The sequence below is a fragment of the Stegodyphus dumicola genome, chromosome 1, assembly GCF_044657685.1.
Source record: "Stegodyphus dumicola isolate Sdum_Otavi_A_Nest chromosome 1, ASM4465768v1".
Lineage (NCBI taxonomy): Eukaryota > Metazoa > Arthropoda > Arachnida > Araneae > Eresidae > Stegodyphus > Stegodyphus dumicola.
Window position 1 is genome coordinate 215,128,563 of NC_140768.1, and position 20,420 is coordinate 215,148,982.

Here is a 20,420-nt window from a genome sequence, read left to right on the forward strand (position 1 = left end):
TAACTGAACAACAATTTCAGATGAAATTTGATCTCAAAAATTTTATTTTTTGCAATAAAATTATATTACAAATCGCTTATTAAATTTTAATTTATCTCTTTACATTTTATTTAATTTTAATTTAATTATTTAATTACGTTTATCTTTAATTATTTAACTATTTTAATAATAATAATAATTAATTAATTTTATTTAATTAAATAATAACCATTAATTAATTAATAATTGAGAAATACTAATTATTAAAATTAATTAAATAATAATTACTTTCGTAATAATTACCTATTTAATTTTTAAATTAATAATGATTTTAATAGTCATTTTATTTATTTATTTGTTTTAGTTCCTCTTTGCTGACGGTCTTCCATAGGGCTCCGGACCCTCTAATTTTAGAAATTAAGCCCTGTTTACATATAACCCTGAAATGCACAGTCACATTTCTATTCGCTCTTGCCCTGCTAACGCGTGTCTGATTCTTCGCTGTGTTGCCTACTATCTCGAAATGTGGTAAGTTGTATGGATAAAATAGGGGATGCTTGTCACATCACTATGGATGTGTAAACTAAGAACATATGTTCTAAGAGATTATTTATCAAGAAGTAAGTTATGTGGTGAGCATCCAGCTATTTGTGGTTTTTCAAATTCCCTCCATCTATTATGCATCGTATTTGTAAACCAGCAATATTTATAACCATCTCGGGCATGACTAAAGCATAACTGATGCCTTCTCTCCTGAAGTCGTCTTAAAGCAAAATATCACATATATACATAAAGACATATTTCTATTAGCTTCATAACTCTTAGATAAACCCTCTTAGACCTAATTCTCAGGGCTGTAGGGTCACATGACCAGACGTACAGTAGCTGATGTTTATTCTAAGGTTTTTGCTACAGTGTTTAGCGAAAGGTCGAACAAATCCTCTTCGAACCCACGACTGTTCTAGCTTTAGAATTTGGCTCCTTTGTTTTACCTATGAATTAAAAACTAGGGGGGGGGAACTAACAAATAATGATACATTACTAATGGAAAAATATTACAACTCATTACTTTATTCATTCTCTTTGGTGGGTAAAGCAGGATTTCGTACATCTAACATTTGCTTTTAAAGCATATCCTGATTTCGAAAATATTTAATAAGGATAAAAGTATTATTGTATGGGTTCACCCCTATTGAATGATATTCAGGACCTAATGTCGAGTCGAACATGCAAAAACTTCATAACACTTTTCGGAAGTACCTATAGATATTCGCGCTACGCAAGCAATAAGAAAGAAATAACCGCTTCCTTACCTCATAAATGACAGGAAAACAGACATTTTTCGTCAAAGAACTGGGTGTCTCACATTCCTCATAATGCGCACAATACCCTCCACACCAACCACATTCCAGAGGATCGGTAGTACTCAGACATGTTCCACAATCCGTATACACGGAACAAGAACCGATTGGATATTTCACCACCTGCAGAGAAAATAGGGAAAAGAACAGATGCATAATTTGAAATTCATAATATTCATAATCTATGCCCCTTCTTATACCAAATTGCTGATGCGAAGGCAATATGAGAATATTAGCATAAATGATATACGGTGTGTCCCATCAAGACGGCCCAAACTCTGCACAATCAGATACCTCGCTTGGAATGCATAAAAAATACCTAAAGAACCCTACCTCTATGATCTTTTTCGAAAAAAATGAAGGAAGAAAATGTAACGTCATATCCGGTGCAAAAAATCAGTATTTGCATACGCTTACTTACATAGAATGTTGTTCAAAATGTCCGCCGCGCATATCGAATCATGCATGCGCACGCCGTGAAATAGCTAACTGCACACGTTATAGCAACATGATGTCCACCAAGGTACACACAGCATGAAAACAAGCAACTAAATCACTATCTGTAGTAACTACATATCAATAGACCAATTCCTATGGATGGCTTCATAAGAAAAAAATAAAATGATATCAGATCTGGCGATCGTGGCGGCCGTAAAACCGAACCCTCACGTCAAAACCAGCGACCTGGATATTCCATATCCTGCCAATCACGTACAAGAGAGCTGAAATGCGCTGATCAATCATGCTCGAACTATAGGCGATGTGACGGATATGACGTCATATATTTCTTCCGCATTTATCTCGATAACTATGGGTCATTCAGATAAAGTTTTTTGGTCCATTTGTATACATTTCAAGCTAGGTAACTGGCTGCGTAGAGTTTGGTCGGTCTTGATGGAACACTCTTTGTAGGGTTTTCTACTCCAGTATCATAGCATATTTCAGACCTGGTTAACCCAAAAGACTTTGTGGGCTGCCTTGGAAATGCATTTTATTCCAGCGAGCTAACACCCCTTTGGGCTAATAATAATAATAATAATAATAATAATAATAATTAATAATCAATAAAACAATTAAATTATATTATATTTACTATAATCAGTGCAATGTTTGTTTGTCTCTTCTTTCAATTAGTTTGTTTCAAGTCGATCTCAATACTTGCATTTGCACATCGTAATTAACGTTGCAGGCTTCGTTTCCTTTTCGAAAAACGAGATTCGCAGTTTTTGTTTACTGAAGAGAAAAAACTCTTTTATAAGTTCAAATTTTTTATGATATTTTGCACAATTGTTTGAGCCGCACTTCACAAATTTCGTGAATTTCCCTCAGGTTGGACATTCCTGAGATATTTTATGCAATCTTTTCAAAATCAGACTTGTGTTAAAGTCATAAAGATCCTGATGCTGCCATTCCAGCAACGTAAATATGATGATGACAAGGAGTTTTATGACGAGCGTAACAGACCTTAGAATTTCTTTCTCTAAGGTCTTTTAAGTAACTTTTCATGTGATCTTCTAGGTCAAATAATATCAGATACCAGAACTTATTATCTTTTCCCTCTAAAAGCTTTTTAGTGTTCTGAAAACTGTATATTAATCCCTATAATACACGGTTTACGAGACGCTCTGTATTACATTTTTTTTTTCAAAAATAATTCTGCATTGCTGTCTCAATGATTATGATTAATGGTTTCTATTTCTAGCAATGAGCAAATGCATTTAAAAGCAACAAATTATTGAATCATGTACAACAGAAGAAACATTATAAATTCTGAAACTTTTCAATGAAATATGAAGCCTTTAATTGCATTGAATACATGTGCGCGGAAACTGAGAGTCATAAAATTGCTCACCTTATTTCCCGTAAGAAAGTAAATGTTCTGATGACTGAAATCAAAAGAATTTGACTGCTGGATAGCCTTGCCACCTTCATCATCCGCGATGTTCCTCGTATACAAAATTTGCTGGTCTCTCTTTTCTAAGTTTAACACCTTGTCCAAATTGACCTACAGTGAAAAGAAGGATAGACTCAAATAAGCAGATAAGTAATGAGTTGAAATAATAACTTAATGAAATCCTATATAAGTTTAAATTCTGCTTTGTAAAACAGGAATAAGCTAGACATGTAAAAGTTTAACTAGTACTCCCTTTTATAACATTGTGCAAGAACTTCAAAACTGTGGTTTCCTAAAATTTATTTTTGATAGTGCATCGATAGTTGGAATGTCTGTAAGACGAAGAGCAAAATCATCAGCCAAAAAATATATATTACTTACTTAAAATAAATCCTACGCTGTATTTTTGCCGGTGTCAAAATAAATTCCCTTTATTTTAATAAATTTTCTGTTTTGCACTTTTTCTTTTTGCTCAAATAATTTGCTTATGATAAAAATTTATAATCTTACGTTATAATTTTAGTATTGACAATAAATTCAGCTTAGTCCATGTAAAATACTTCGAGGTGCTTATTGAATTAAAAATTGAAAACAATAAACAATGTAAAATTTCTTAAAATATTTACTTTTGTGTTTTCGAAGCAAAGTTGGACGATCCGTTCGGGAAATGATTCAAAGAACCGATTTCCTTTACTCGGCGAATTTACTCCGATTCCAGAAAGAGTGGTAGCTCTTTTACAATTCCCAGACAGCTCTTGCTGGAAGTGTGCCAAGAATAGATATCTGTTGTCTGATTCGTAAAAAAAAGAGCGGAGCTTTTGTAGGATGCGTGCCAGAAAAGTTTGGTTCTCATTTTAGGAGAGAAAAGAATAATTATACTCCCATATGAAAAGTGTGTTTAATTTTTATCACTTCCCAACTTTTTGAAATATTTTTATTCTAGAATTTTATTGTTAGTTCTGTGCAGAAAGGATGTTTTAGGGAGTCTCAAAACTGCAGAAGAAAGAAAATCAATTCAGGGAGCTAACGTTTGATTCAGTCGAATTTTTCCGATCCCGCGGTTCGTTCGATTCTTTTCTCTCTTCGCTCCAATCTCGTTAACCGGTCTCAGCCCACTGTTCGTTCGATATTTCCTCTCTTCGCTACATTCCCGAAAACTGCTCTTGATTTACCCATCGTTCCGGATTATTTTCATCAAGATTATTGCTAGTGAGCAGTGAAAAGCGAACTGATTCATTTCAGAGAGCGAATGATTTGATTCGACACCATAAAAGAACGGCTCTGTCCATCTCTATTTCGAAGTCTTCTGCATATGATTGTTAAAATCTGAGAGAGAGTGGTTACTTCTTTTACGAATGACCGTACATTCGTAAAATTACATTACACGCTCTATTAGAGAATATATCTAAAGAAAGGTTTATAGGCAAAGGCTTCTGACTATCTCAACCTCCCAACAGCTAATTTTTATTTATGAAAAACGGATGCAAACTATTGTACTAAAAGGGAATCTTTCAAATGATTTTGAAAAATTCCCATATAATCATCTGTTGATGTGCTGCCATATGCTGTTCTAAATCATGATGGCATAATCTAAAGTATGCCGGCTAAGGCACTTCGACTTAATGTTAAAAAGGTATACTTTTTCATTTTATATTATTTTCTGGGTAAATATAATCACCAAAACGTGTTAGGACTACAGAGTGCATCGACTTTTTGTGAGACATTCTCTACAAAGAATCTATAAAAATCTTAATCATAAAAGGAGCAAAAGTGAAACGTTGTCAACATTAAATCTGAGCTTGTTTCATTTAGGACGTTCCTCATCAGAAGCCGGTAAATTAACAGAAGAAAAGTCTAAAGAATCGAGAAAAAGTACATAACTTAGAATCTTACTGTAAGCAGCTTAATAAATATACAACACTAAAATTAATTTCTATCATTCATCTCCCTTCCACAATGCTCCCATTTTCTTTTGATTCTTTCTTTAACATTCTCATAGGAACCTGCATATATTCGGCATACACCATTCTGTTAACAGATTATAAAATTTCTGGTTTAAATTTCTGATATTTTAACTTCGCTTTGCTGTAAACACTTTGTATAGGTGTTTTTTTAATACCTTATTTTCACAGATACAAATGAATTTATAACGAAGCTACAAACATTCAACAACTAAAGTAGAATTCAAAATAATGTAGGATTTATAGTATTAATTAATGCGTTTTATGATATATTCTATTAGAAATGTACGGTGAGCTCACGGAAATTTCTCTTCCAAATCAAAGTTTTGAAAATCTCAGTTCAAACGTTTTACCAAATATTTTTAACCGAAAGTAAATTGTTCATTATTTATGGAGTAAAACGAAATAGGCAATTATGAACATTTCTTCAGTTGCTCGAAATAAGTTTCTTTAATACTTAAATTAATATTCATAATAATATTAATAATAACGACGAACTCTCTACATATAAAGGTCAAACAAGTATGAACTCAAAACATGTGGACTTTAAAAAAAGATCTCGAATCACATTGAAAATACTCTGAAGTGAACATTCTGCCTAAATTAATGTGCCTTCATTTGTGGATTAGACAAGGTTAGTTCCCGGGGTAACCTCTTTTTTAAGAACACTGTTGACGTAGTTCTACCCACATCATATTTCGTATTTGCTTCACAACCCACACTTCTCACTGTGCGTAATTAGATAATAAATTGCACGGTGGTTAATTTGACGCTGAATGTTTCAAGAGCAGCGATTTTTCACTGTTGTGATTTCTTTTATGGCACCTCAGATTTTAGTTCGCAGATTTTATTCACCCACAGTTTTTGTGGTGATGTCACTCTCTGAAACCAAAATTCTTATTACTGCTTTTGACAACACCATATACATTATCTTTGAAACATGATACTGTGTAATCCCCAAACAAATATGAAATGAAAACACTATTAAAAGAAGGCTAGTAATAATCAGAAGTCACTGCAGTTTAATATACGACAGAATGCTGAACGAAATGCACTATTTTAAAAGGAAAAATAAAAAGCGCGTATATGGAAAAAGCAAACTGAATATATGATCTAACATACATGCCTGTTTATGGAATAGCAGCCGAGGTAGTAAGAATTATGGAAAAGTAGCAGAGAGATTATAAGGTATTTCTCCCGCCTTCTTGGCATGCCTTCATGGTGTGGTATTCTGCACGCTGGTCGCGTATTTCAAAGGTCCGCGGTTCGATTCCCGTCGAAGACGATGCTAATTTTTCAATCTCTCTTGTTTCCAAAAAAGACCTAATGTCTCTACAAGATATCTATTTAGGGGAATAGATGCCTTTGGGGACGATTTTCTGGGGGAAATCGTTCGCAATTCGGTTTCACAGCGCAAAATTGACGAAAACTCATTGACCACAGCGCTCGCTGTTATATGAATGATATCCTAATTGAACTACGAGCGTCGTAACTTAACCATTCGGTAATTGATGTAAGTATCTTTCTATCTATGGGATTACCAACTAAAGTATTGGTAATTAATAGGCAATCTGAAAATGTTCTTTAAGTTTCAATAATGTTAAGTAATCTCTTAATCGGTTTAGACGCAGTTAGTCAGCAGACGTTCTCTGTATCCACTACAGCCTAATGCCGTTTCCCTAGTTTGTCTCCAGTCATGCATCCACGTTTATTCCTCAGTTTTACCATTCTCTTTCAAATCACTCACAATTCATGGAAGGCTCATGATCACACAGCCCTTGAATGCTGCGGGACTTCCATTCTTAATTCTTATCCCTGTAAAAGTATATCTTCAATATTTAATTTCTTCTATCATAGGTTTCGCATTTGCTTTAGCATATATTTTAGCTCTGAAAACAGAATACGATCAAGCTACTTTTAAGATCATACGAATGTATTCTTTTTAGCAGGACTTTCATAAATCTTCTGATAGATTCATTAACTTCCAGACTTGTGACCCAATAGTAAAACTTATTTTACACTTTGAAATGAAAATTAATAATTTAATTATTTAGTGCCTGAGACACCGAATAATTTACAGAGCATTCATTCCAAAGGAATTTTTTTGTTCTCTGACTGTCGATATCTTCGCCAGCACCAGTTTCGCTTTTACAGTTAATGAAAGAAATTCTAAGAGCATTTTCGCTTTTACGGGAAAGAAATGAAAAACGAAAACATGTTTTTTACATACGGATTACAGAATTTACGACTTGAATAAGGAGTTTAGATCACTTTTTCTGATGTTCTGATAACCTGCCTAGACCTGTAGGCGCCACCCAACCGGAATAGTGGTTAGTGACTCTGACTGCTGTACCAAAGGACCTGAGAAAGCATGAATATTTATAAACGTATAGTGTCTGTGCGGCATGGGAGCATTTTAAATACGCGGCGACCTGAAAGTTCTTTCAAAAAGTTAGTGGTAGGGAAAGAAGGGTATGAGACCCTCGGACTTGTCCCCCCGGCGTTCCCTCCTCCAAAACTGAGGGATGAACTGAACAAAGTCATCTGCAAAGCTCTTGGCAAAGAAGGCACAATCTTGCTTCCTTGCCACGGTGAATTTCGTGTGCTTGTTCTGATACTAAACAAGCGAGATTAATCACAACAAAAAAACAGACCTGCAGGTAGACAAAATGTATTAATCTTCGCATTTACGTATACTCTTTCTTTCAAGATAGCCAAAGTAAGCAACGACAGATACTGATTTTCGATATTGGGATAAGCAGACGTAAATACTGTAGACGCAGTTAAATGCTAATGCTATTCAGTATTTAGAAAGCATTCCATTTAGTGTTTAGAAAGTAATAATTAAATTACCTTCATTCTCTCATTCGTATTAGAAGACCTTGTACCTTGCGTAGTCGAATCTCCAAACACTCGACTCTAGCGCACTGTTGTTTATGCTATATTTAACTATTTGTTATTGTTATTACCTCTAAGGTTTTTCAATTTTTTTCATTTTTGGAATATGAAACTATGCTGAATACATGTTATTTATATTTATATGGACAATGTACACATCATAGCATTCATTCTTTAGTTAAGCTTAGTTTAGTTCAATCTTTAAAGCCTGAGGTTTTAAGAATTAGTCGGCGGGATTTCATACATTTTTCTGAAGACCTATGAACGCTCAAAACCTCTTTCCTCATATTTTTAATGCTTACTGTTTCTTTACTTTACGCTATTTCTATTTGCGAAACATTTCAGCTAAACCCTCTACTTCCGTAAAGCGGGATAAACTTGTATTCCCGAGTAATTAAAAGAATTTGCTTATTTTCTGTTTTTTAGAAGTTTTTGCATTTAATTTTTAAGGTCTGAGTTTTCCTTTCATTCCCCCTCAAATAGACAGCTCTAGCTGTCCTCTCTAACTGTTGCATTTTACAGTTAAGTATAGCAAAGCCATTTATTTATAAATCAGAAAGCTGAAACAGTATTCACGAAACCTGAAATGAAATATTATTTGATGAACCACGTTAAAATATCGTACAATCTTGACTATTTTTCTAACCGTACAAAACACGCACCGCACTGTAGTAAGTGGTTTCTTCAAAGCAAGCATTCTGTGATTTACAACTGCCCGTGCGGCAGAGTATCCATTGCCAGTAAGACGACCCGTCCAATTTACGATAGCAGAGAATCTCACTCTGTTTGCCAGGCCACACCAAACTCTTTTCCTTTTTTCTTTGCTTCGACGTGATGATTTACTCCTCTTTAAACGTCCGAACCACATATTGGTCGAGCAACTCATCTCACAGGGCATGAAGTAATGTCAGTCGGGAAGTAGTTTGTCACTGAGTGGGCTGTGTTTTACGCACGCATCAACGTACACGACTAGAGCATAAAATTTAATTAAGTATCCTTATTTATAACGCAGCGGCCACGGGTGCGGTTAATGAAAGTGATAGGAATAGCAGTCTCAAAGTTCTACATTTCAAGTAGATAAGAGCTTATGATTATTAAACAGAAGCCAGGGTTCAGAATAGTGGCTATGATTTACAAGTGCAGCAAGCAATTTTTCTTTAACTATTTACAGATTTCTTAACACGCAAGATCTAGCTTTACTTCCTTTACTTTTTTCGCCTGTTATATGGCTTTTAAGGTCTTGATTTATATTCTGAGTTTCGCTTTTTAAATGCCATATATGCTGCCCTGGTCGACATGGATGTTAATTATGCTGACTGCCTCATCGATGGGCCCGGGTTCAGGTTCCCGAGAAGATTTAGATATTTGCAAGCGTATATTGTCTTTGTGGCATTGGGGGGGGGATACTTGAAATATATGGCGAGACAACCCTCTCGAGTGACTTGGAGGTAAGAGGAAAAAATAGACTCTAGGATCCGTCGCCTAGGAGGCTGTTTTTCAAAATTGGAACGGAGAAGGGAGAAGTTGTTCTGTTACCTTATAAGGTGCCTAAGATCCGTCTGACAGATGCATCCCCCCGCTCCCAGTCACTATATAAAATTCGTGGTCTTATTCTGATAAGTGACACAAGTCACTACAACAACAAATGCCATATAAACTAGCGTTTTACTCGGCATGCACGATTGAAAAAATATTGCGCGATTAAGTTTTATTCATTTTTTTAAAGTACTGTAACGTAAAATTCATAATTTTAATTATTAATAGCTCTTAATCCGCTTTTTAAATTAGAAGATTGCTGCATTCTTATTTCATCTATTGTAACCTGTAACATATCAGCTATTTCCCGTAATATTTAATACAAAATTTCAATTTATAAGTTTGAAAAAATTGCGAAGTTATAATTTATTGAAGTAAGAATTTTAGATTCAACAGTTATAATTTATTGAAGTAAGTATGTAATATAGCTTTTCTTGGTACTTCGGATTTTCCTCATGATGGTTAAGCTGATGACGTCATGGCAAGAATTAAAAAGGGGCGAAAATAATCTCATTTAATTTTATAATGTATTCAAATACATTAAAAAATAATCATACAAATCTTACATAGTTCTGTCTTATAAAAGAAAATTTAAGAAATCTTATCAAGGTTCCCCCTTTTTTCCCCAAACTAATCCTTTTCTAACTTCAATAATTAAAAGAAACCAGCATATAGAATATCATGTTCCTAGAATTTCATAATCGGCTGCCTGCCTTTGCCGTGACATGCTCTCCCATTCTTGAATTTGTATTTAATGAATATTAAAAAAATTCGATTTGGTTATAGTGAATAATAACAAAGGTGTCTTATTCCACGAATTGCTTGTTTCTGAGAATTTCAAAGAAATAATAATGTGATAGTTACCATTTTTTTTTTTTTTTTTTCATTTCTTATGATATGACCAAGACTGCTTTTCATTTGTTATTATCTTCTTACTGTAACCGCTTCCTTCGGAAATTAAATTATTCGCCTAATTTTCCTCTCTTAATTCTCGGACGATAAACGTAATAAAAAAAATAGGGATGAAATACGCCAGATTCTGTGCACCATAAACGGCGTATCATTTTTCAAATTTTTGCCACTAAATATTATCGCCGTCAAATTTTTAATAACGTAATGCTCAGCTGAACATTAGAAGTCCGAAATTTCGAATTTGTTTTATTATTTATTTCATATTTTGTAAAACTTTATTGAATTTTTGATTAACAGACTCAACGATTTGAGAGGGATTAGTAGCAACACTGTACGGAATAAAATATTTCATCTCCAGCGCGCGAGACCGTCTGTAGAGAATTCTAAAGACATGCTGTTTTTCAATATTTGTTATTTTGTTGCTGAATTGAATTTCATATGACGTACACAAAAATAGTTAATAATAAAAAAACAAAAAACATTTTTTGTTAGCCGTCTTACTAAAAAAACTGAATATTAATACGACGAACTGAGAATGTGTGTTAATGTGTTAAATATTTTTTTATTAATTAAATATCCTGTTTTTCGCACTTACGCCACATAAAATTCAGTTGAATAGAAAAAATTCACAAAATATATAAAAACAGCATATCTTTAGAATTTCCTAAACCCAGTCTCGTGGGCTGAAAGATAATAATGTTTTAATCCGTACAGTGTTGCCACTGCTCGCTTTCAGATCGTTGAATTTGTTAAAAATTCATTTAAGTTTTACAAAATATGAAATATAAAATTCGAAATTCAGAATTCGGGCTTCCAGGTTCACATGTTCCGGTGGAGGACTACGTTATTCAAAATTTGATGGCTCAAGGTACCGTCATTTTTTACAGTGTGAGAAAGATACATACATTCATACAGATTCTTCATTATTTAGTTTCTTTAAAAGTAATACCGGGCTATAATATTTCATAGCAACAATTTGAAAGGTGATTCAGATATGCCGCCAAATCCCGTTTCGAGACTAGCCCTCGGACTAAATCCTTATTGGGCTAAAAAGTGGGTTTGCAAGTGTGAATGCAAAAACAGACTGGTAGACTGCGAGCTCATCGAGAGCTTAAAAAACCTTAATAAACCTTCTAGGCGACCGTTAAAAATCTAAAAACCATTCTTTTTTTTTTTTTTTTTAATTTATTTATTTATTTAATTTTTTTTTTCATTGAATTTAATTTAGACATCAGTGTGTAGCTCCGGATTCAGACTTCCTTGATTATATTTAGCGACATTAAAAAAAAAAAATGTCATTCTATGCTTTTGTGCCTAAATTAACGCCTTAGGAGCCGATGAAACTAAAATTAGAAGTCATTAAAGAAAGAAATATCAAAATGCAAAATCAAATCAACGGCAAACTTCTTTGCCGCACATGATTAATAAATATACTTAAAATAGCGTCCTCGCCTACAACCATCCACCCATCGTCCTTGACTTCTTTTCTTTCTTTTTTCACCACAGTTCAGGGGGGGGGGAAACTGGTGAAAGAAATTGCTCGTTTAGAGCTCCAATATTAAGTGCCGGACACACACGTCCAGATAAGGCAACAGTGACATAACTTAAAGATTAAAAGAGCATCGCAAAAAGACCCAAAAAATAAATATAATAATAAAATCACCTTTTTTTATATTTTCTTAAATGTGTCTAAAGATGGCTCCCATGTCACAGTCAAAAAAAAAAAAAAAAAAGCTTCTAATTTATATAAGCATCTGCATTTGAATTTACGACGCAACTTAGGTTTTTGAAGAACTTTGACATACATTTTTTTTATTCAAGTAGCACATATTTTCAGCCAGTAAAATAAAACTTCTTTAACTCTTTTATTATCAAAACGAAGAAAAAGCTATAAGGTATTTCTCCGGCCTTTGTGGTGTAGTGGTCAGCACGCTCGACGCGTATTCGAGAGGTCCGTGGTTTGAGTCCCGGAGAGGGCATTGCTCATTTTTCACATCTCCCGCGTCGAAATATTCTAATGTCTCTACAGTGGCGCTCGAATTAAAAAAAGGTGGTGAATGATGATTCTCTGCCAACAGGATTTGGCGAGTGGGTCCTTTAATCCCTAGTCGCCCTTTTAAAGAGAGAGTATATAAGTATTTCTTCCGCCTTCTTAACATGCCTTCGTGATGCAGTGGTCAGCATTCGAGAGGTCAGTGGTTCAAGTCCCGGCGAGGGCATTGCTCATTTTTCACATATTCTGCTTCGAAATAACCTAATGTCTCTACAAAGCGAAATCACAATTCTATATCCTGTAAACGGGCAGAATACTTTCCAAATAGATAGCATTCGTTGTATCTCACGGTAATTGTTTCAAATAATGAACAGCTTTCATACAAGAGCATTAGCATTCACAGCGTACTCTACATTAATTAAACTTATCCAATATAATTTATAGTTATCCACATAAAATACTGCTATATCCCAACTATGAGTGCGCGTATAAATTTAAATGAATGAATACTCTCTGCAACGGCGAGAGTCTTGCCATTATTAGATTGCTTTAAATTGAAGAGTTAAGTTCCTAGCAGTCTGTGGAATATCTATGAAAAAATGTTGCATCTCATAAGAAAGATCGAGGAAAAGACTATTTAGATGATGATTAGTTATTTCAAATTATGTAACCGCTAGGCGGCAAGCTTCTAATGCAGAAAAACATAAAGCCAATGATAAAAAATGGCAAAACAGAATAATTAAACGGCCTGAAACAAAAAACACCGGTGCAAACAAAATTCCACTGCTTCAGAAATATCAGAGCCAGATTTAGACTTGATAAGACCCTACGCTATTTAAGGTATGGGCCCTTTATTAGTCTTTTATAATATATTGTAATTTGGGGGGCTAAGCTATAGCTTATGCAGCTTATACGTAAATACGGCCCTGAGAAATATCCATGCAAAGTTTCGTCATTCTGCACAGTGAGCGAAGCTCTCAAGAATATCTCATTCTAAAACCTGAGAGCTGATGCTCTCTCTGGGCTGATGCAGTTTTCCCTCAGCAGCCGAACAATCTCTAGTATCTTTCATTTCTCGAAATTACTGGAAGACATAAACGGTTAAAGTTACATATAAGGGTCGGATATGGTTACAGTTACATATACGGTCAATTAAAGCTATTTAATTACAGTATCAATTACAGTTATACAGGGACCAGAGTAAAATGACTCCAAATTCGGCGACTTTGGCGATTGCTTGCCAAACTTCGCGACAAAAATTAGTCGCTAAAACTATCGCCAGCATGGTGATATCTCGCCAATTTAGTGAGATGGCCATTTACCACAATATTAAATACACTTGCCCCTGTAATCTTATTTTTCCGAAAGACCTCCTTTTCTTGAGACTTTTTAGGTATATAATACAAAAAATACTACAATTTCTCACATAATTTCATCAAAATAATTTACATATATACAAGATTCGTAGCAATACTAAATTCCAACGGCAATCCTGACAATATGAACGTGCATTATGGAGGTAAAATTAGGGTTTCCTTCCTTTCTCCATAACACGTATACACTTCCTTAACGCAAAGGAAATGAAAATGGTCAATTTCGGAGCTTCATACATAATCTCAGGCTACAGGCTGTTACTCAGAATCACGCTTTGCTTAGTTCACTTCTTCCTGCTGATACACTACAAAATCCACAGCGGACTACCAATGATCAAAGCATCTTCCTCTCGCGCTTACAAATATTTTTAGTTGCTCTGCCTTTAGTAATCTTCTTATTCTCATTAACGATATTTTATTGCTGCTTTCGTAGTCAGGAATTTCTTATTTCAGAGCGTAAGTGTCTTGCCGAGGGAATCTTGCCAGCGCTTCTACGATTAAGAGAAAAATTATATGGCTTATCCATTAGCCAAAAAGTTAGAAATTTTGATATGAAAGAAATGATCAGGGGAGAAATCCTATGCGAAAACTGCCCAGTATTATGGTAAAGATGAGCCTTCATTTCGAGAAGCTTTGAAGAAAACGGAAAAACTTCACGCTAATTTTCAATGGCACCGCAAAATGTGAAAGTTATATATCATACCGTTGCATAAAATTCTAATGAATTTTTTTATTCTCCTTCAGCTTTTAGAGAAAATAATCCTCATTCCCCGCATTCCATTTTCTCAATTTTACACAAGCACACCATTATTCAACCTCTAGTCATCGTAGATACTGTGACGGGCGTACGGGTTCATAATGGATTGAATGCGCGCAGAACCGATGATAGCTTGATAAAATTCATTTTCCCAAAAGAAACCCTTTACAGTTCTGGAACTTTTCACAAAAGTACTCGTACAGCTTTCTCAGTGTGATAGAACAGAGTCAGTAGATAGTACTTCACACTAAGAAAAACATTAACAATATAGAAGCTTCAAATGCGTCTCCTCGCACAGGCATCTCTCGGTACTCTCAGTTAAACTCTGCACTCAGCTGATTGGTAGGTAAAGTCGCTGAACACTGGTAGTTTGGTCCGAAGTTCGAATCTTGCGAACAGGCTGCCTGCATGAGCGTTTCCCATGAGTAACGTGTATATATGAGCTAGTTTCCATTAGAAAGTCCTCCAGGAAGACATCCCTTTCCATAAGCAGATAGCCCTCGAGGCTTCTCCGTAATCACAAGCACACTGCACTCAGTTGAAAACTGCTGCTGTCTTCGGTCTAATATAGTTTACCTCCGTCCGCCGAGATATTTCCAATATCTTAGATTTCACAAAATTTCTGGAAGGCATACACATTTACAGTTACATAGGGTAGGATACAGTTACAGTTACATACAGATTGGACCAGTTACATAGGAATCAGATTTACGATTCCTAACAAATTTGGCAACAAAAGCTAGTCGCCGAAACCAACGGCAGATTGGAGCCTTCCTAGCGTGCCTTCGTGGTGTAGTGGTTCTGCACGCTGGGCCGGTATTCCAGAGGTCCGTAGTTTGATTGCTAATTTTTCATCTTGCCCGCTTCCAAAAAATACCTAATGTCTCTACAGGCGGACCTATTAATGGACCTATTAAATGGACAGCCCCTGTAACATAGTTTTTCTGGCAGAGCTTCACATTCCCGAGACCTTTTATGGTACATTATACAAGAGATACCACAATTTACATCTAGTTTCAATACAATTAATTATATGTACTAAAATTCGTAACACTATTATGCTATTACCTCATAAATGTAGATGCTGTTGAATCTTACAGTAAGTTAATATTCTTTTTCAAGAGTGAAGCTTTCTTTTTGCATCTTACGTACGTGATCTTGCACATGATCTCCACTGTAAAATTTGCAACCATAAAATGCTTTTTGATTGTTTTGTTGGAAAAATAAAGAAATTCCTTGAAACAGTTTCTTATACCCAACAAAATAGGAATTATATATATATATATCTTAATTTCTGACACGCCTTTCACGGAAACTTGAATTTTAAGATTTCCTTACTATATACACCTCAGCGAAAGAAATAATATACTATAATATAGAGTAAATTTCGCATTATTTAATTAATAATATGTGAAGTTATACAGTGCACAGTGTATTTTATTATTACATATTAATACTGATAATGTCTTACTAATAATTAATAATTGATAATGCTAAAATCATCAGTAAAGTTTCACCGAATATATATATGTTCTCTGAATATTATGCTTTACAATTATCCGCTAGGTATGTCTTTGAACAAATTACTCGTGGATAATTGTACTTTGAAATGTGAAATGCAATTATATAATCATTATGTATTTTACTCGGGAGAATAACTATGCAGGAAAACATTATTATTAGGCACAACCTTTATATCAATGATCATCGATACTCAAGTTTAAAAAAAATGATTCCATAAATGAAAAATATTGCAAGAACAGATCATCAAAGTGAAAGATTCCTGGCAATTTAATTTGGAAAACCTTGACTTTTATTTTTTTTAAATCTCTTTTTAAAAAATATCTTTATGTGGACGTCACGCATGACTTCCTTGTTGGTCTATTAAATTATACAAATTTTTTCTGCACTTCACTTAAATTTATTCCTCCGAACTGTTCTAACTTAATTAACTGATCGCCAGAGGCAAACTGAAAAATGACATCAAAATTTGCAAATTTTAAAATTAAATATCTCAGCCAATTTTTGTTGCACACGAGGCAAACTTCTAATTTTATTTTTCATAACGAGTATAAAATCTTTCCCAATTATAAGTACAGGAACTGGGAAACCACATTAAAATTTAGATTTCGTTATTTGTCGGAAATTAATTTTTTTTAACTTGACACTGCCAAAATATGTATGTTTTCGTGATTTAAAAGACTGCTATGATTAGACGTATATGACTATAACCAAGATTGTGAAAATAAAGGCCGGGAAAGGATTTTTACGATCTCTCTAACTACGCAGCAAAGCCTCTCCAAGTTATTATAACGCAGAGAACTATTGCCGATCCGTTGCAACCTTCTTCAAGTCATCCTATTACATACATACAGGGGTTGGACAAAAATATGGAAACACCTTTAAAAAAACATGTTTCTTTGCTTAATATGGTGTAGGAAACCCGTTGGCATCCAAAACAGCTTGCAGTCTTCTCGAAATGGATAAACACAGTTCCTGTATGTTTGCCAAGGGAATATTATACCATTCTTCCTGCAAAACGGTGGCAAGTTCAGATAACGATGTTGGCGGTGGATAACGAGAACGCACTTTCCGTTCCAATGTAGACCACAAAGGTTCGATAATATTCAGGTCTCATGACTGTGGTGGCCAGGGATGATGGGACAACTCATCCTCGTGCTCAGAAAACCAGTCCTGGACAATGTGAGCTGTGTGAACAGGGGCTTTGTCGTCTTGGAAGACACCATCACCATCGGGGAACAAAGTTTGTACCATGGGATGAACTTGATCGGCCAAAATGTTCACATAAGTCTTGGCAGTCATGTGCCCTGACACAGTTATCATGGGGCTAGCAGAGAACTACGATATGGCTGCCCAAACCATAACAGAACCCCCGCCATGTTTCACTCTTGGCAACAAGCAGTCTGTATTATAGGCTTGAGATGGCGTTCTCCAGACTTAAACTCGGCCAGAAGTGGGAAACAATGTGAAAGAAGACTCGTCAGACCATATTACTCGCTTCCACTGCTCTATAGTCCAGGCTTTATGACTTAAACACCACCTTTTCCTGTTACGGGGATTAGCATCACTGATGAGTGGCTTCTCAATTGCAGCACGGCCAGCAATTCCCTGTTTATGAAGCTCCCTTCTAATTGTCTTGGTACTCACAGGGTTTGTTAACACAACATTCATTTCAGCAGTAACTTTTGCAGCTGTGGTCTTATTTTTTCGTCACAATTGCCCTTAATGATCGTCTGTCACGATCACTCAGGACACACTTTCGTCCGCGCTGTGATTTAGCAGATGATGTTTTTCCGCTTTTCAAATATGCGGAATAAATCTTCGATACAGTACCTCTTGAAACACTAAACACCTCGGCTGTGTAACACTAAACACCTTGCTTACGGAAGCACCTACCATACGTGCTCCAACAATTTGCCCACGTTCGAAGTCTGTTAACTCTGACATAATGCAATGACAACCTCACATAACAGTAGTCCGACAACAACTGAACTGTTTAGCACATTTACGAAGTTGTATAGGTAGCGTCAGTAGTCAAAAACGCCAGCGCCACCTACATATTTCATTAAAATCAATCTTTCTTTTCAAACATGCATTTCACAAGGTGTTTCCATATTTTTGTCCATCCACTGTACATGCACTACAATCCGTTTTGGAAAAAAAAAATTCCTTTATTCTGCCCGTACGTACAGACGTCCCAAAAAAAAAAAAAAAAAAAAAATGTTTAAATGCATTCGGGAACGGTCAAAATGAATATTTCTGTTGAAATATGATATCCGAAATTTTTCGCGATTACAATACTTCCTTTACTTCGTACAAGGAAATAAAAAAAAAATTCTCAGAACAGTAGAGAGTCCGAACTAAAGATGGTTACCATCTTTAGTTCGGACTTCTAAGTCTTTCGTATTTCCAGCAGAAAATGGCAATAAAAATTACATTTAATATAAGTGAAACAGGGAAACAAAATTAGAGAATATACCCAATTCCGGTATTCGTTTTCTTATTGCCTTCTGAGGGGAAAATATTATTCTTTCCAGCAAAATCCCAGATGCTCTCTCCCTTAAAAATGTACTTCTTAATAAAGATGATGATTCTTCAAGAGAAAGAAATCTATACCTCACTCAAACAATCAGTGAAAGAGCAGTAACATTAATAGAAGAGATAAAAGCAAAATGAGAAGGATTTAGATTAAAAAATAAATTTAAACACAAAAACTCGAACTCCCGAAACAATTGGACAACCTTCGTCCTGACAAGTTAATTAAATGGAGATTCTGTTTTAGAAGGCGCCTTTGCGCGAGTCAGACAGCACTGCCTGAAACACAATCTTAGCGTGGGCAAAACAGACTAACTCCATTCTTTTTGATTTGTTACACCGTGTTCGGATTTCAATTTCTCGTTCTTCATACGCATTCTCCATGCTTCGAGCATAGTAAGAAAGGCATGTCCAGGGTATATTACGGCAGGTCATGTCATGAGATAAGCAAAGCATTATGATGAGTCAAACCACTCTTCGAAATTCTTTAGAGCATTTATCTAATTCCGCTTTTAAAATGTACTATAAAGCATTTAGAGAAAAGTGTTATGCACTGAATGAATTCTTTTATTCCGTTGTGTCACATGAAGTTATCGTCCATATTCAGTACTTGGGCAACCTATTCACAAACATACCCATTTTCTTCTTATTTATTTTATGGTTTGATCCTGGCTACCAACTTACATAAAATGAAAATTCGAGAATGCATTTAATCAATAACGATATATTAACACACATGCAGCAGTGCTTCTGTTTCAAATTACTAATGAACTACTGGAGAATGGCATAAGAGAATTTTCTTCTAGGAATAAATAATTATCGATGCATTACTCCATGATTACATTAAAGTAGCAAGGAATTTTTCTCGCTCTTTACAGTCTGACTTTGCAGTGTCGGATGGCGGGGCCTGGCTAGCAGCCCTGAGATCCGGAGTTCGAATCCTTATCCCGAAACGTAATTGGAAGCACGTCTGGCTAGTAATTAGGATTCATGAAGTTCGAATCCAGGAAACAGCACTGCTGATTTTTCGTGTCTCCTGCTTCGGTAAATGCGTAATTGCTCTACAATGTTATTATCCTCAAAATATTTTAATAATTTTTAATTTTATTTTCTTTGGGTTACCATACACCTTTTCCCTGGACATATCCTATTTTACACGCCTCAAATTTCTTTCTGGTCGGGTTTTGAAACAGGCAAAAATTGTTCATGTTTTCTTGTTCCATTACCTCACAGTAAAATTATGAAATACAATGCGTGAGATCTATGCTAAGCATTATCAAAACGATGCCAAAATGCTGCATCACAGTTCGAGATGGGCATTTTTTTAAAATCACATGTTCTACGCCTGGTTACTTGTATCCTTTGCAAAATTTTCTCCAACTGTGTCATCGGAAAATTTTGTAACTTTTGCAAAAACATTTATTAAATGTTTATTTCTGCATAATTTACAGCAAGTAGAGCATTGTTAGCACAGTGTCATGACTCAACATGCTTGCAATATATCGAAATGTTTGCAAGAGACGAAGATCTGCAGGAAAAATAAGAATACAGGGGCGCGTCTATTTAACATTGAGGTAAATGGTTATGTCGCTAAATTGGCAAGACATAGCGAAGGTGGCAAAGTTTTTTGGCGAATATTTTTGTTGCCAATTTTGGCGAGAAATCGCCAAACGTCACAGAACTTGGCGACATATTGGTAC

At 35.1% G+C, this 20,420-nt stretch overlaps 1 protein-coding gene across 2 annotated transcripts in view; it reads right to left on the reverse strand.

Moving 5' to 3' along the window:
- The window catches only part of LOC118193963 (hepatocyte growth factor receptor-like), a 184,831-nt gene that overhangs the window by 53,171 nt on the left and 111,240 nt on the right, over nucleotides 1–20,420 (reverse strand). For both annotated transcript variants that reach the window (XM_085825372.1, XM_085825366.1), the window contains exons 5-6: nucleotides 3,193–3,345; nucleotides 1,293–1,463 (exon numbers count right to left, since the gene is read on the reverse strand). In XM_085825372.1, coding sequence (XP_085681498.1) covers nucleotides 1,293–1,463; nucleotides 3,193–3,345 — 324 coding nt within the window. The remainder of the gene's footprint in view (nucleotides 1–1,292; nucleotides 1,464–3,192; nucleotides 3,346–20,420) is intronic.